This window comes from Enhydra lutris, unplaced genomic scaffold, assembly GCF_002288905.1.
Source record: "Enhydra lutris kenyoni isolate GAN:26980312 unplaced genomic scaffold, ASM228890v2 scaffoldscaffold20, whole genome shotgun sequence".
NCBI lineage: Eukaryota > Metazoa > Chordata > Mammalia > Carnivora > Mustelidae > Enhydra > Enhydra lutris.
The window spans coordinates 5739421-5755604 of NW_019154104.1; the positions used below are offsets into that span (position 1 = coordinate 5739421).

General features: G+C 41.5%; 1 protein-coding gene across 3 annotated transcripts in view; it reads left to right on the top strand.

Annotated features, from left to right (window-relative positions):
- The window catches only part of LOC111148755 (EF-hand calcium binding domain 11), a 142349-nt gene that overhangs the window by 77385 nt on the left and 48780 nt on the right, over positions 1–16184 (top strand). The window contains exon 6 of one of the 3 annotated variants that reach the window (XM_022505544.1): positions 4774–4804. The exons of the other annotated variants lie outside the window; for them this stretch is intronic. Within the exon in view, the coding sequence (XP_022361252.1) occupies positions 4774–4804 (31 nt within the window). The remainder of the gene's footprint in view (positions 1–4773; positions 4805–16184) is intronic. 3 annotated transcript variants of the gene reach the window in all.

Here is a 16184-nt window from a genome sequence, read left to right on the forward strand (position 1 = left end):
AAGGGAAGAACATCTCAGGCCAAGTAAGTATACATTTGTAGTTGCATTTTATTCTGTTTTCCCCCAACTTATTATTAGAGCACTGCTCAATTCCAAGATTTTCTTTGCTGTATTGATATTTTCTGCAGAATTGTTAGATTTGGTCATATGGATCCCTTCCAATTGTTTGTGTATTTTCTAACATTTCTGTAATGACTCCCTATGAGTCTTTCAGAATTATTTTGTAATGCTATAATAATATAATTCTAAATTACTTTTACAGTGATGAAGAAAGTATTGCCAAAAGCAAACTAGAAAATAAAAATACCAACTGTTCTCTCTCTTACGGAATAAATGTAGGGACAAATACTTATCTATAGGCTCTAAACACTGTCTCATCTACACAGTCACTTTGTTTTGTTTTATTTATTTGATTTATTATGTTCATTTAGCCGCTGTGTAGTACATCATTAGTTTTTTTTTTTTTTAGGATTTTTATTTATTTATTTGACAGAGATCAGAAGTAGGCAGAGAGGCAGGTAGAGAGAGAGAGGAGGAAGCAGGCTCCCCACAGAGCAGAGAGCCCGATGTGGGCTTGATCTCAGGACCCTGGGATCATGACCTGAGCCGAAAGCAGAGGCTTTAACCCACTGAGCCACTCAGGCGCCCCCATCATTAGTTTTTGATGTAGTGTTCAGTGATACACAGTCACCTTTTTATAGCATCTTAATACATTTGGGGCTGTTCCTTGTGGACGTCTTGGCCTAATATATTCATGTGACTTTGAAAAGACATGAGAATTTCAGGAAACTGAATCTGACTATAATCAAGTTGGCCAAGTTCTTAGCTGGCTTTTTTTTAACACCGAGTTGTTGGATTATTCTTCAACTACTAAATCTAGAAGTAAACCCAACATTTTCCCCTTATTATTATGTTTTTCTTTATTTCCTGCCCTTTCCTCTTCATTTCCTTCCACAAGGCCTGCGATATTCCCTGTTGGGCTGTGAATTCCTTTTGGCCTGGGATGGTTGAATCCCTGGAGCTTTGGACAGTGCTCAGTGAATGCTCCGTGAGTGGATGAAAACAATATTTCACACCAGAATGGAAAGAAATAATGCTGAGGAAATTAGGTACAAGTACATATTATGATTTTAAGTTTCACACATGATTTTGAACTATCTATCTTGCCATAGCAACTTTCCTGCTATTTTTTAAAAGATTTTATTTATTTTTTATTTGACAGAGAGAGGGCACAAGCGGGGGAGCAACAGAGGCAGAGGGAGAAGCAGAATCCCCGCTGAGCAGGGAGCCTGATGCAGGGCTCGATCCCTGGACCCTGGGATCATGACCTAAGCTGAAGGCAGACACTGAACTGAGCCATCCAGGTTCCGTCCTACTAGTTTTACCTAACCAGAAGCTACCCGAGATATGAAGGTGGGCAAGATTTATAAGCCTAACAGAACATGCTTGAACATCAATTATTTTGTAAGGCAGACCTGTTATCTGTGACATATTAACACATTGACAATATAGATGCCAAATTTTAAAAAGATCTTTGGCTTCCTCTTCTGCATAAATAAGTTCTTTTCAGAACAACTTATATGTTATAAATTTCACATGTGTGTTTCAGACCAGTCAACGGCAATGAAAATTTGATCGTGATTACTAGTTTTTCAAAGCCTTCCTTCATTTCCCAGCAGGCAGTTTCCTGTCAGAATTCATTTCCCATTTGGAAAATCTCTGTCTGACCCACGGTTTTTTGGACACAATTCATCCTTCACATAGTTGAGTCTACCCACGGTCATCAATCCATAGCTCCTCAGATGCCAAAAGAACCCTTTATATTCAGAGTGATAAAATCTATCTAAAACATCAGAGGAACGAAAACTAAGAAAAATATTTAAAGATTTTGTCCCTGTGATTTTTCTAATTAAAAAAAAATGCTTTTAGTATGTATCTGTTTCTGTTATTATATTCTAAGAAATTAAAGTAAGAACCATTACAATTGAAGCAAGATGTGCTTTCTATTCTCCCTCAATCTTTACATGATTAAAATTAAGCTTTGGCAAAGCTGCAATATAATTCAGTTCAATTTAGTGAATATATGTGGAAACCCTTTTGCTGCTGCCCCTCCCCATTACTGTGGCATCTACAAGAACTGCCTTTTCGTCACAATAATTGAATGTGAGATGTGAGCATTCCAGATGTGACTATGGGGAAAAATAAAATTCACTATGGAAGGGGGTTAGGCTGTGAAGGGTTTAGGTTGTGAAGGCATCATCCAAGATGCTGGATCTTAACAATGTTTTAGTTTTGCCTTGCAAAGGGGCAAGTCTTTCCAGGTTAGAGGTGCTGAGGTTGGATTCAGCAGGGCATGTACTGACTCTTGGACAAGGAAGTCACATGATGAGAAAGGTCTTCATCTGGCTGCAGGATGTACCATGGAGTAAAGAGGTGGGTGATCCACTGGAAGCCATTGTCACTGACTGGGGCCTAATGGATGAGGTCCTGCTTCAAGGTTAAAGGAGACGGATATGTGAAAGGAAATGTGATAGGTTATGTGAAAGTCTTAGAAATGTTACCCAGAAAGAAGCTGATAACCTCAAAAGCTGATTGGATATTGGGAAGCAATGCAAAGAAAGCTGCCCAGGTTTGCTCCAAGGGCAGGGAGCCTAGGCAAGCCGAAGAATCCTGGTGTTATATTAGCAGAAATGGAGAATTAGAGAGAGAAGTGGACCAGGCAGAGCCTAGAGAGGATGCCCATGGCCAGGAGGGAAGCCAGACAAGGAATGGTCAGAGGAGATCCAGGAAACCACACTTTCATGGAAACAAAGGGAAGACAGTATTTCAGGAAGACAGAGTGAACAGAGAAGTCAAGAAATAAGAGTCTGAGTTTGATTTTGTACAGGGAAAAGACAAAAGGTTGACCTTTCAGTAACTTCAGAAAAGTGGTGGAAGTAGATGCCAGATAGCAAAGATCCTGAAAAGGCTGGTGTGACTGGTGAGACTATAATACAAGATCCTTCAGTTATTTCCAGTAAGAAACCCCTTTGAAGGAAATCCACTCCTTCCCAGACTAGTAACAAAATGCTAGTCTGTTATTAATACCTGTAGATTTAAAATGTACCTATTTTCACGTTGTAACTCAAAAACATTATTTTTACAAACCATTTGGAAATAACGTTTTTATTTTGATTCTTCTCTTTCAAAATTTTGCTTATCCCTCTCTGAGATTTATTTCTAGGTCATTGATTCAGATTCCAAAACTAGTATTTTCTATAAGCTTATTTTATGCCTACTAGAGTTTAAATTCAAACATTTTCTGACAGTAGCAACCGAAATAGCTTCAAAGACATTTTTTACATCCACCTTGCTTTTTCTTTGTTGATTGTATCTTTTCAAAAATGCCCCAGATTGATAGCTCCTGAGATAGTATGCTATAGTAACAACACACACTTTTTAGAATTGAGAAATACACTTTAGCCTCATTCTGGTTCTTGAAAAATGCCTTTTACTCCTAAGAGGAGCCAGTCAAGAAAAAAGTACATTTAGAACTGGAGTCACAGGAACTTAGTTCTCTGCCTATCCTTGTTGTATGACCTTGGGTCAGTGTTTGGAGTTTTTCTTCTATGAAGTGAGAGAATTATGGTAGAGGGTCAGTTACATCTATTTCCAATGGAAAATCTCAGAATACCTGAATATACTACTTTATTCTTTAACTTGGTCATCAAGCCTACATGTGGTATGATTCCACCCTGGAAGATATGGTTGGGTTCCTCATGTACTCTCTCTTCGCTGTTCCCTAAAGTTACTGCAGCCTCTGTCAATGACAGACCATCATCTCCCCCTTCTCATCTCATGGGGCGTTTTCTGGTATATAGTGGTACTCCGAGCACCAGGCACCTCCACTACGGATCAGATGCTCAGTAAATATTTGATAATCAAATGAATGGGTTGTATTCATACTCCGCAAGTTAAAGCAATAAACATTTAGTATCTCACCCAATACCTGTGGTTAGGAATCTGGAAGTGGCTTAGCTGGTCGTTCTGGCTCATACCCTCTCATGGGTTACATTCAAGATGTTGGCCAGAGTCACAGTCATTCGAAGGCTTGACTGGGGCTGGAGAATTCACTTACAGGGGTTAGTCCCTCAGACCCCTGCTGATTTAGTGCCTGTGGTTTACAGGAGTCTCTCTCGTCAGGGCTGCTCAAGTGTCTTCACAACATGGCATCTGGCTTTGTCTGGAGCAAGTGGTCCAGGAGAGCAGGAGAACATGGAGGAAGCCCTCCTCTAGGGCCTCAAGGTTATCTGTGGGCACATCTTAAAACCACCACAGCTTATAACACAGAACACCACAATTTGCTGCCTTTGATACTGTCCAGGTTGTGAAAGCAACTGTGATCCAAGTTATTTATCTCACTTCTTATCCGTGAACAGAAGTTGGGTATCAGAATTTCTAGTCTCCACTTAATTATTTCCGGTGTCCACTTCCTTTTTATTTTCTTGTAGAAGATAACAGATAATGTAAGATAATGAGGTATGGCAGTAGAAATCATGAAGCGTTAGAATCAAAAGATGTCATTTTCTCTCTGCGTGCCACACTACAAGCTTTTCCTGTCTAGAAATCAATTCACAATGTATCTGCCCTGAGAAAACTTCTTAATGGAGGTGTAGAAAAGTTTAAGAAACCCGTTTCCAGGTGAACCAGTGAATACCAATTACATAGCACTCGTGGACGATCAGAAGAGCAGGTGCCAAAAATAACAAGGAGCACGTTACAGTGAAATGAGAGCTTCTCCGAAAACGGAGCCGGTGACCACCAGGTGTCTTGTTGGTGGTTTTATATGTGAATTTTCAGAAAGAGAAGAGAAAAGTTAGGTCGGGTTACAGCTATAATCCCTAGCGGGGGAAGAGGGGTTAAAAAAACAACCAAAAGGCATTTATTAAAGTGAACCAGGTATTAGGCATTGGGTTATTACCTAAATACCTCATTTTGAATATGTTCTCTCTTAATTCTTCTCCATCATCCCCAGTCTTCCCTCCTTTCTGTCCTTCCTCTGTCCCACTAGGTTGACACTCTAGGGCAGAGCTAGGACTTTCATCATTGGATCCCAGGTGCTGGAGGCAACGCCTGGCCCTTTGCTGATGTTTATTGTTGTTAGACTTGAGCCATATTTATTTATTTATTTATTTTAAGATTTTATTTATTCATTTGACAGAGAGAGAGAGGAGGAAGCAGGCTCTCCGCTTAGCAGAGAGCCCGATGCAAGGCTCGATCCCAGGACCCTGAGATCATGACCTGAGCCAAAGGCAGAGGCTTAACCCACTGAGCCACCCAGGCACCCCTTGAGCCATATTTATAAGCAAATACCGTTATGTTCTCTTTCTCCATAAGATTGTATAACTTGACTGAAGGCAGAGTAAGTGGCAGAGTTTGGGATTCAAAGCCAGGTCTGAAGTTTGTGCTTTAGCACAGATGCTCTTGGGAAGATTCTAGGAGGCCACCGTGTTGGGAGACCCAAGGAGCATCTTTACCAATCTTCCTTGGGAGAAATTACTTAGGTGTTTTTGTGTTCACCCAGAATGGGTCACTGTGGTTTAAGAGAGTCTTGCAGGAGACAGGTTGTTGATTGGCTAAAAGAATCTTAAGAATAAGCTGCCCATTGTGTTTCGGCTACAAGTGAATTTTTGGTGTTACCCGATATTTTTCTGTCTCTAAGTGGGATGCTAAAAATTTCTCATTAATGCTAAGGGAAGCTCCCCTCTCTCTTTTACCATTTTTTTTCCCCAGAGAGTCTACCCTGGCTGATGAAGAAATTAGAACATGGCATTTAGATTAAAAGTTAGAGCTCAGTGGGACGCCTGGGTGGCTCAGTTGGTTAAGCAGCTGCCTTCGGCTCAGGTCATGATCCCAGCGTCCTGGGATCGAGTCCCGCATCGGGCTCCTTGCTCGGCAGGGAGCCTGCTTCTCCCTCTGCCTCTGCCTGCCACTCTGTCTGCCTGTGCTTGCTCTCTCTCTCTCTCTGACAAATAAATAAACAAAATCTTTCAAAAAAAAAAAAAAAAGTTAGAGCTCAGTAAATAAGGAGATTATGTATCAAACCCCCTTGCCAAATCCATCACTACTAAGAAGGGGACTTCTTGCAAGAGTCCAGGCCCTAAACTACAGGAATGGGGGAAGAACAGATCCTTTCAAATGGGGTTTTGCATCTGAATCTATAGGACCCTGGTGATAGGATGTGCACTGGAGGAAAGTAGAGACTTCTAAGCTTCTGTCCTGGTAGTCTGAGTGAATAGTGGCTCCATTCAGTGCGACAGGAGACAGACATAAGGGGAGAGAAGGGGTGGGGCTGATGATGACATCAATTTGGGATGTGTCTGTGGGACAACCGAGGAAGGTATTCCATCGAGAAATGGGCATCGAGGTCAGATGGTTCCATGAAAGAGAAGTTGTCCCAGGATATCTGGGAGAAGACCTGGGTCTTAGATGTGTGTCTGTTGATGTCCCTCCCGTTCATGGATTGTCAGTACAGAAAAGAGCTAAAACAGCAAAGCAGCCTTTCTTGGCTCTGCTGTACTATTTGTAATCTCTGCAGCTGTCTTTATATCTCAATGTCCTCAACCAATGAGTGACCTCCTGATTGTGGACGTAGAAGGGACCTGCCACCTGGTCATGGAGGACGAGGGCCCTTCTCTCTCCCAGGTCTCCCATCGGCTCTTACATAGAACTTGCTTCTACCCAGTATGATTTGGCAATCTTAAATGCCTCCTTTTTTTTTTTTTTCCGGTTTGCTTACAATGTTGTCTGTATCTGTTTTGAAATGTCATTCATTTTTCTTTTAAAAAGACAACCATAGGGGTGCCTGGGTGGCTCAGTGGGTTAAAGCCTCTGTCTTCGGCTCTGGTCATGATCCTAGGGTCCTTGGATCAAGCTCTGCATCGGGCTCTCTGCTTGGCGGGGAGCCTGCTTCCTCCTCTCTCTCTGCCTGCCTCTCTGCCTACTCTCTCTCTGTCAAATAAATAAAAATCTAAAAACAATAAAAAAAATAATTAAAGACAACCACAAATTCATGCTTTATTTTCTTGAGAAAATACTTCTAAATAAAAAACTGTCGCTTGGTTTTTCTAATGTGGGTGTTGGTGCAATTGGTTGTAATGGGTGTTGGTGCAATTGGTGTAATGCGACCTCTTCAATTAGTCACTTATTAGCTGACTCTATGAATTATTTTAGATGTGCTGGCTCTCTGGGTTTTTTGGCAGGGGAGCTTTTTTGTGTAGGTTTTGTTTTTTTTTTAATTCAAAATGCTATCTTAAAATGTAACACACTTAGCTTTTATTATATTCTATAAATTTTCCAGCTTATTCTTTATTGTGTGTTAATCTGATAGCATAATTAACATGTCTGACTTCGGTTCTTTCCTTACAAACACTGAAAACTTACGTCTTTCATTAACTGAAATAGTTCCTCTGTAAACAAGTAACAATTGCAGATTGTACTACCCTCACTCCTTTCTTGTGAGGATTTAAGTACGTCCCTCTTTTGTTAAATTATAGTCTTTAAAAAAAAGCTAGATGTGACATATTTTGTCATTTGGTATAATGCCAGTAGAAAACAAAGGATTACTTGTTATGTATGTATATTTTTAAGATTTTATTTATTTATTTGTCAGAGAGAGAGTGTGTGTACACAAGTAGGGGGAGCAGCAGAGGGAGAGAAAAGCAGGCTCCCCGATGAGCAAAGAGCCCAACACGTGACTCGATCCCACACCCCGGATCCTGACCTGAACTGAAGGTAGATGCTTAACCAACTGAGCCACCCAGGCGTTCCGACTTGTTATATTTTTAATCTTGTTACTTCTTTTATTTAATATTCATTTGGAGGGTCAGTAGAGCCAGTAGAGTGAGGACAGGGTTTAATTCACAACAACTTGAAAATGTCAACCTTGGGGCATAGGGAGCCTGCTTTCCTCCTCTCTCTGCCTGCTTCTCTGCCTACTTGTGATCTCTGTCTGTCAAATAAATAAATAAATAAAATCTTTTTTAAAAAAAGTTCTGATTTAAAAAAAAAAGAAAATGTCAACCCTGCTACTTCTCTAGGGTGTGGCTTTGGATAAACTGCGTGAGTTCTTTGTGCCTTGGTTTCCTGCATGTATGTAAAATGAAGACAATAATATTTGCCTTGTGGGTGATGAGATTAAGGGAGGTAATGCAAATTATACAATACCTGTCACATAATAGGTGCTCACTAAATACTAGCAGTGCCTGTTTTTATATAGTAGAAGAAACTCTCTTAACCAGTGCACCAACTTAAAAGAAGCTTCCAGTCCCTATGCAAAGCAGTCGTGCAGATGCCCGCAGCACGTTGAATGCGGATAATTTGGGAGGCTTGTCTCTAGGGTACTCATGTGCTTCTGCTCCAGCTAACTGAGTTGTGTTTGTTCCCAAACCTGTTTGTGCTGTTTGTTCTCAAACCTATCTCTGCCAGTTGAACTTGTTCTTGTAATTAGATGACTTAATTAAATATTAGGCAAACAGAATATAAGTACCACAGACAGCCACTTTTTCTGTAAAAATTAAGTTTGGAAAGACTTAATAAAAGATACTAAATTTTTAAAAAAAAGTCCTGCGATCCCTAGAGTAGTTAATTTCGTAGAGACAGAGAGTAGAATGATGGTTACCAGGGGCTGAGGGAAGGAGGAAATGAGGACTTAGTGTCTAATGGGGACAGGGTTGCTGCTTTGCAAGGTGAGAAGAGTCCTGGAGTTGGATGGATGTGATGGTTGCGCAACAACATGAATGTACTTAATATGACCGAACTGTACACTTAAAAATGGTTAAGATGGCGAGGGGGGGGGCACCTGGGTGGCTCAGTTGGTTAAGCGTCCGACTCTTGATTTGAGCTGAGGTTACGATCTCAGGGTCCTGATATCGAGCCCTGATTCGGGCTCCATGCTTGGCATGAAGTCGGCTTGAGATTCTCTCCCTCTGCCCCTCCCCCCAGGCACTCTCATGCACGTGCTCACTCTCTCCCTCTCTCTCTCTCAAATAAGTAAAATCTTAAAAAGAAATAGTTAAGATGGTAAATATTATGCGTATTAAAGTGTTTAAATTTTTAGAAAAAACTGTCAGATTAGCTGTGGGTGAGATAGCTATTAGATTGTGGGGGGGGGAGGTAAAAAAAAATTTTAGAGGGATTCCATATCCAGATATCTAAATTGTTCTCTAGTGGCCTTTCAGTTTTCATGCTTGCAGGAAAACTAAAAAGGAAATCACAGCTAATGCATTTTAGGTGTAGTTTGTGCAGGAGAGAGGAGAAGGCATGCTGAACCATGGACCTGGTTTCTAAGATGCAGGCCTTGACATCAATCACAGTATCAGGGAAAAATGCATGCTTAAATTTTAAATTTAAAACGAAACACATAAGTTATGGCTGTGTCTTAGCTCAGGCCCTGGGAAACAGACTCCAAGATGGAAATACACACACAGGAAGTTTGTTGAGGGGGCTCCTGGAACCAGGCCCATGTGGGAGCCAGGGAGGCGGGCTTAACAGACGGTGTACTGTGACTCAGACCTGGCCGGTGCTGTGGGCCGTGCTGGGCCCACCCCTCTGCAGAGATGCAGCAGACAGGATTGGTACCTGTCCTTCCGCGGTGACCAGGCCTTGAATGTGGGGGCCATCACCTTTAGCGAGGCAACTTCCTCTGGCTGGGGGAGGCCCTTGAGGTTCTCAACCAGAACTCTGAGCAGGTAACACTTCCAGGAGCTGGGGAATCCGAAGCCCCGACCTCCCCGCCCCCGCAGCCTCCACAGCCATGTATATCCACGTTCTATGTGTTTCCTTCTTCTCAACGGACTCTTGTTCCAGATGAGAGTATCTTCACTGATTATGAGCCATATTCAGAAGGTCTCATCGTGTTTGGTCCTCTTTACATCCAGCAGTTGTCCCATCTGAGATCTGGCAAGACTGTGTGGCTTAAGGACAACTGACCAACATGTATGATGTGTTTGAAGCTGAACTGATGTTTGCACTCTGGCCTTTTATAAACTTTCCAGCATCTATTTTGAGATTCATGAGACCTCAGATTTTTGCCTCTTAAGTTTCCAGATGTTTCTGGCATTTGATGATTTTGGGGGGTCAGCCTGTCCATTTTTATGCTAAAAGTCATCTTCCTCTCATGCCCTGTGACCTATAGGTCTCAATCTGCGTATTCTTCAGTTATTCCTCCATCTGCCACAAGTAACTACCCACGCTTGTTCCTTTTACTTGAGTGTTTTCCCTTTAGACCTGCATCTCTTGATCTTGACCCCTAGGCTCTCAGTGTAAGTGATGGCCCAGAATGATCCAGTGATACCCAGGATGCCCAAATGCCATTTCTAGATGTATTCTTCCAATCCTTAGAACAGTTTATGTTGTTCTTTTTGTTTATTAACTATCGTAACCGTTTTTAAGTGTACAGCACAATGGCGTTAACTGTTTTCACATTGTTGTGTGACCCAACTTCTAGAACTTTTCTATCTTGCAAAACCGAAACTCTGTACACGTTGAACCACTCCCATTTTCCCCTTCTCAGTTCTTGGCAACCACCATTCTACTTTCTGTCCCGTAGGTTAGACTAGTTGAGGTCCTTCATATAAGTAAAATCCTACAGTATTTATCTTTTTTGATCGACTTATTTAACTTGCTGTCCTGTCCTTGAGGTTCATCCACATTGTGTTAGAATGTCCTTCCTTTTAAAGGCTGAACAATATTCCATTGTACGGGTATACCTCATTTGTTCGCCCACCTATCGAAGGACAATTGGGTTACGTCCACTATTTGACCATAGTGAATTACTCGGCTATGAACATGGCTAAACAAGTTTTTGTTTATTTTTAAATACAAAGCTTTTTTGTTTCTGTCAGCCTGCTCTGCCTCAAATTGTAAATGCTAAAGAGCAAGTCTGAATCCCCTTGTAAGTGCTCCATAAATGGAGCACAAAGACACTCCGATTACCCCACAGTGTCTATTTTCCTTTCGCATTTTGGCATGTGCTGACATTTTAGTAGGAAAACTATTCAGTCTCATTTATACTTAGCCCTTCATTTAGCCATGTTTTGTTGTTTCCTTGGTTTCAAATTTTATCTCTTTAGGTGAATTGGGAACTGAAGCCTTTCATTTGACTTGTGATCTTGTACATTCTGGAAGCTCATACATGTAATCGTGGAACAAATAAAGCAGCTGGAGGAAATCTTTCCTGAACAAAACCCAAGTGGGGCATTTGGGTGTGAGCCAAGATTCCGGCAGCTACGGAGGGAGATGTGAAAAGGCTGCCTATATTAAAGCACCAGCAAATCACTTCTGGCCTGATAGGAATGTCCTTTAGGTAATGATCAGATAGAGGGTAGGGACCTTTACACATTTAACTGCCTGGTCACAAAGCGAAGTGTTTACTGTAACCTTCCAAGGTCTCTGCACCAAGTTAATTACTGTGATATACCTGACGGAAGAGCAGCCTCATGAATGACTCGGTGGGCTCCACACAAACGGAGATTCGGAGTCTGCTTAGTCTGAACCCAGCCTCATGCTAGAATACTGCAGGGTCCTGGGCAAGACATTGTCCGTAACTTCCTGGGGTTCCGTTCCTCCAACCAAAATTCAGATCTGCAATGCAAATTTAGCTACCAAACAATAGCTAATAATAAATGAAGCCCTGTGTTAACTGACTCTTTTTAGAGGTAAAAGCTTATTGTCCAAAGTGATCTAATAATTAAGTAACATTTCACTGGACACTTTGAAAAGATTGGTTATTTATTATATATATATATTATATATATATATATATATATGTATATATATATATATATATATGTGCACACACACATACACACATCTGGATTGACACATTCAAAAGCAGAAGCTTGTAATGGAGTTTTTAAATAATGTAATTTAAATAATGTAAAGGACTGTTCCAAGTTCTTAACCATTTATCAATTCATTAAGCCAACAGTACCGATTACCTAGAGCAATACTTCTCAAACATTAGATGCATAAAGACACCTGGGGGGCTTTTTAAATCTTTCTGGGCACCTGGGTGGCTCAGTCAGTTAAGTGTTAACTCTTGGTTTTGGCTTGGGTGGTGGTCAGGATTGTGAGATCAAGCCCTGCGTGGGGCTCCCTCTCAGTGGGGAGTCTGCTTGGGGATTCTCTCCTTCACCCCCTCCTCTCCTCAAATTAATAAATATCTAAAAAAGGAAAATTGTTTCTGAGGCCCATCTTCAGAGTTTCAGATTCAGTAGATAGTGTGGTGGGGCCTGAAAACCGTGCCTGTGTAACAAGGTCCCCAAGTACTACCAGTGTGCAAACCATGTTTTGGGTACGAGAGGTCTGGAGACACTCAAAATGTCAACGTGAAGAAGACACAATCAAGTGCATAAGGCAGATAGGATTCATGTGACTACTCTGCAATGTGATTAATCACATTGTATCACTGTATGCACGCACGTGTGTGTTTAAAGGCATTTAGGAGAATGCAGCACATACAAGGGAACAGAGAACTGAAATCACATGATGTGTTCAGGGACATAGAATTTGCATTTCAGGAGCCAAGAGCTCATAACTGGCCAGTGGGTGATTTGGGGTGAGGGGACATGGAGGTGAAGGGGAATATGCAGCAGGAAAGATGCCAAGAATTAGGTAAAGCTCTGATCAAAGTGGGTATGTGTACCCTAAGGAATTTGGTTGTTTCCTTAACCTGATATCAAAAGGAATGAAAAAGAGAAATTGTGAAGATTCATGAGGAATCTCAAGGAGGTAAAGTTAACAATAGCATAGAATTTAGCCAGATATAATTTAGTCAACCCAATAATCTTGCTGAAATCACACTGCAGTTGAAAGTTAGCCTCTCTGGAGTCTGGTTTCTTCAATTCTGATAGTTTTTTGGTACACCATATGGTGATTTACATATTCTTAAAAATTACCTATTTTCCATTATTTTTGAGGTTCTTTTTCTATCCAGTGAATAGTCAGCCAGTCGTCCTTGCCCGAAATTGTTTGTCTTATTGAACAATTGGACTACAAAGATATTAACAATGAAGTATCTTACAAAATAGGCTTTTTTCTTACAGAAGCAATGCATGCTTACTATAAAAACTATAGACCAAAAAAAAAAAGCATCCTATAATCACATCTATTATTTAGAAAAATCACTGCTAAAACCCCCAGAGACTAATGTCCTGGATCCTTTAGTATGCCCGTGTGCACTTTTCCCTATGGAAATAGGGTCATATCATATGTTCTGAAAACTAGCAGTCCGCTGGTTGTTGGACACATGCACTATTCCCACTGAATTCCCATTGTTCGGCATTTGGTTTGTTGAATATCCCCTGTGGCAGATGCCTATGCAGAAAGTTGAGGAAGGGGGGTCAGCCAAGCAGAGAAGGTGGGGTGGAGAGAACATTCCAGGCCCTAGCAGAGACCTTGAGGTGAGGAGACCTTGACATCTGGGGAATGGAAAGTCTTCTGTGGGGTCCAGAGGACTGCAGGCTGCAGAAGTTAAAGCCTTGCCGCCAGGAGCCTGTGCTTGGACATCCCAGGCAATGACTGGCTAGAATTAAGTCACTCCAGAAAAGAATAAAAAGAGAAAAAAAAACCTGTAGCCTATCACTGAACAGTATTCCTTTCTGACCAGATTGTTGGAACACATGGTTGTTTTCACCAACTTGATTTCGACAAAGTTGTTTTGGCAAATTGCTTTCAGTCGAACTATCCAGATCCAAATTAATAGGATCTGGGGGCTTCCTGGATCCGGCAGTAAGCCGGAGCTGGCTCGTGCAGGCTCCCAAGCCAGTTCTGCCCACCTTTGCCCACCTCACATTCAGTGATGTCACCTTGGCAGCTTGAAATCAGCAAAATGTATGAATCAGGGAATTTTCCTTTTTTTTTTCCCCTGTGAAAACCAATTCCCCAGCACACCACTAGATGTAGCTGAGTGAGACGGAAGAAGTCCAAAATCAATGGGTTTCTGCCTGGGACTCACACATTGAAGTGGTTGAGCAGGGCTAGGCAGCATTAACTTTGGAGTCAGAAGGGCCAGGGTTTGAATCCTAACTGTCATTTTCCTCCCATCTCCAGAGGAGTAATTAACTTCCCTAAGCCTCAGTTTTTTTATATGTGAAATAGGGTCACTAGTATTTAACTTACAGATTTATTATAAAAATGGATCCTTGAGAGATAGAAGCTATTATGATGATTACTGTAATGAAGGAGGAGCATGAGGGCGTTAAGTTGATTTTGTAATTTGAGTTGAAGTTTGAGTTGCTTCGGGAGTTTTAAGTAGAGAATCCTATAATAACAGCAATAGCTAACATTATGGAGTGTTAATTACATGCTTCTCTGTGCATTATTTAATTGAATCCTCAAGAGAACTCTAAGAGGTAAATACCAGTGATATAATTACCCCCATTCGATAGTTAAGGAGCCTGAGGTTTAAGGGAACTAACTTAGCTGGTCATTGCAGAGACAGGAGTTGGAATGCAGGTTTATCTGAGTTCAGAGTCCATGTTCTTAACCACTGTGCCTATAGGGTCTCTACTCACTAGAGGCATCTAAGCTGCAGGATATCAATTTATGAAGCCCATGAGTTTTTGAAGTCTTAGGTGTGAATGTGGTCACTCTGGAGGGGTCTATAGAGTAAAAGAAGCATGATGCAACCCTGGTATTTAAAAGGCAAGATGAGAATTTAGAAGAGGAAGCAATGTGGGGCTCCAGGGTGGCTCAGTCAGTTAGGCGTCCAGCTCTTGATTTCAGCTCGGGTCATGATCTCAGGGTTGTGGGATTGAGCTCCACATAGGACTCCACGCTCAGCGGAGAGTCTGCTTGAGATTCTCTCTCCCTCTCCCTCTGCCACCCACTCCGTACTCCCAAGCTCATGCTCTCCCTCCACCTCAAAAATAAATAAATAAATCTTTTTAAGAAAGAAAAAGAGGAAGCAGCATCAGCAGCTAGACATGCCACGGGGAAATCAGAAAATATAACAATTAAAAAGGATTCCTTGGATTTGCTAATCCAAATGAAAAGCATTAATAAATCTCAACAAAAGCAATTGGGAGAAGATCATGGAAACCGAGTCCAGCTTGCTTTGGGTTAAAGGGCAAATTGATGATGAAGAAGCAGAGGAAACTGGTGTAACTGCCTTTGATGAATAAGATTCTAGAGAAGTAATTTTGGAATCTAGGGAGCTATTTCACAACACTTATGTATTGGGAAGAAATAGTGAGTAGAAGTGGAGCATAGGAACATGATTGAAGGAGCCAAGTCCTTTAGGAGGCAAGAGGAATGGGATCAAAGCCTGGTTGAAGGCCTATGACTGGATAATACTGGGATCGATCATGCCTGGGAGTGGGTTTTGTAGCTTGTGTGGGATAGAAGAAGGAAGTGAAGCGATGAGGACAGTGGTCCATATAACTAAAGGCATAGCACTATGTGCTCTAAGCCAGGTAGAGAGTAAGTAAAACCAGACAGACATCTGTAGACTGAGAAAATATAGAGTGGTGAGAGTCCTAGGAGTCTCAGAGAGCAACAGAGCTCTAAGAGTGGAAAGCTGTGTACAGTGAATGAGATCTTGATACTGGATAATTCATATGCAGAGACATCCTGCGTAGTTGGCAGAACCCCTGGTCTAGCTTAGAAGGTTAGTCTTTGAGGCAGAGTAGAGGTGAAGTTCATCAGAATTGAGGTGATCAAGGGATTCTAGGCCTAGAGTTGTGATTGAGACCTGACCTTGCTATCCTCTTGAGTCTTCACCCAAAAAGACTGAATCTTTTCATAATACTTTGTTATTAATCCAAATGTTTATATCTAAAGATGTCCCTCCCAGTTAAGGTGTAAACTCTCCTGATGAAGGGTGACATATTCTTTAATTGGTGCCTGAGAGATCTGATAGAACCTTCTACCGTCTCTCAGAATCCTCTTCCTGGATTTGGTAGGGAGTGAATATAAAAGTCCTAGGTTCATTTCTTCTCCCTCTAGGGGATGTACAGCTTACACTTTCAGAGGAACAATGTGAATAATAATCACTGTCATTTGTTAGGCACCTGCTACATACCAGATACCGTGCTAAGTACCTTACGTAGATTATATCTTTATGGCCTTATAACAACTCAACAAGATGGGTAGAGATTATCCCTTGCCTAGGGTTACTCAGCCCATTAGTGACGGAGTCAGTA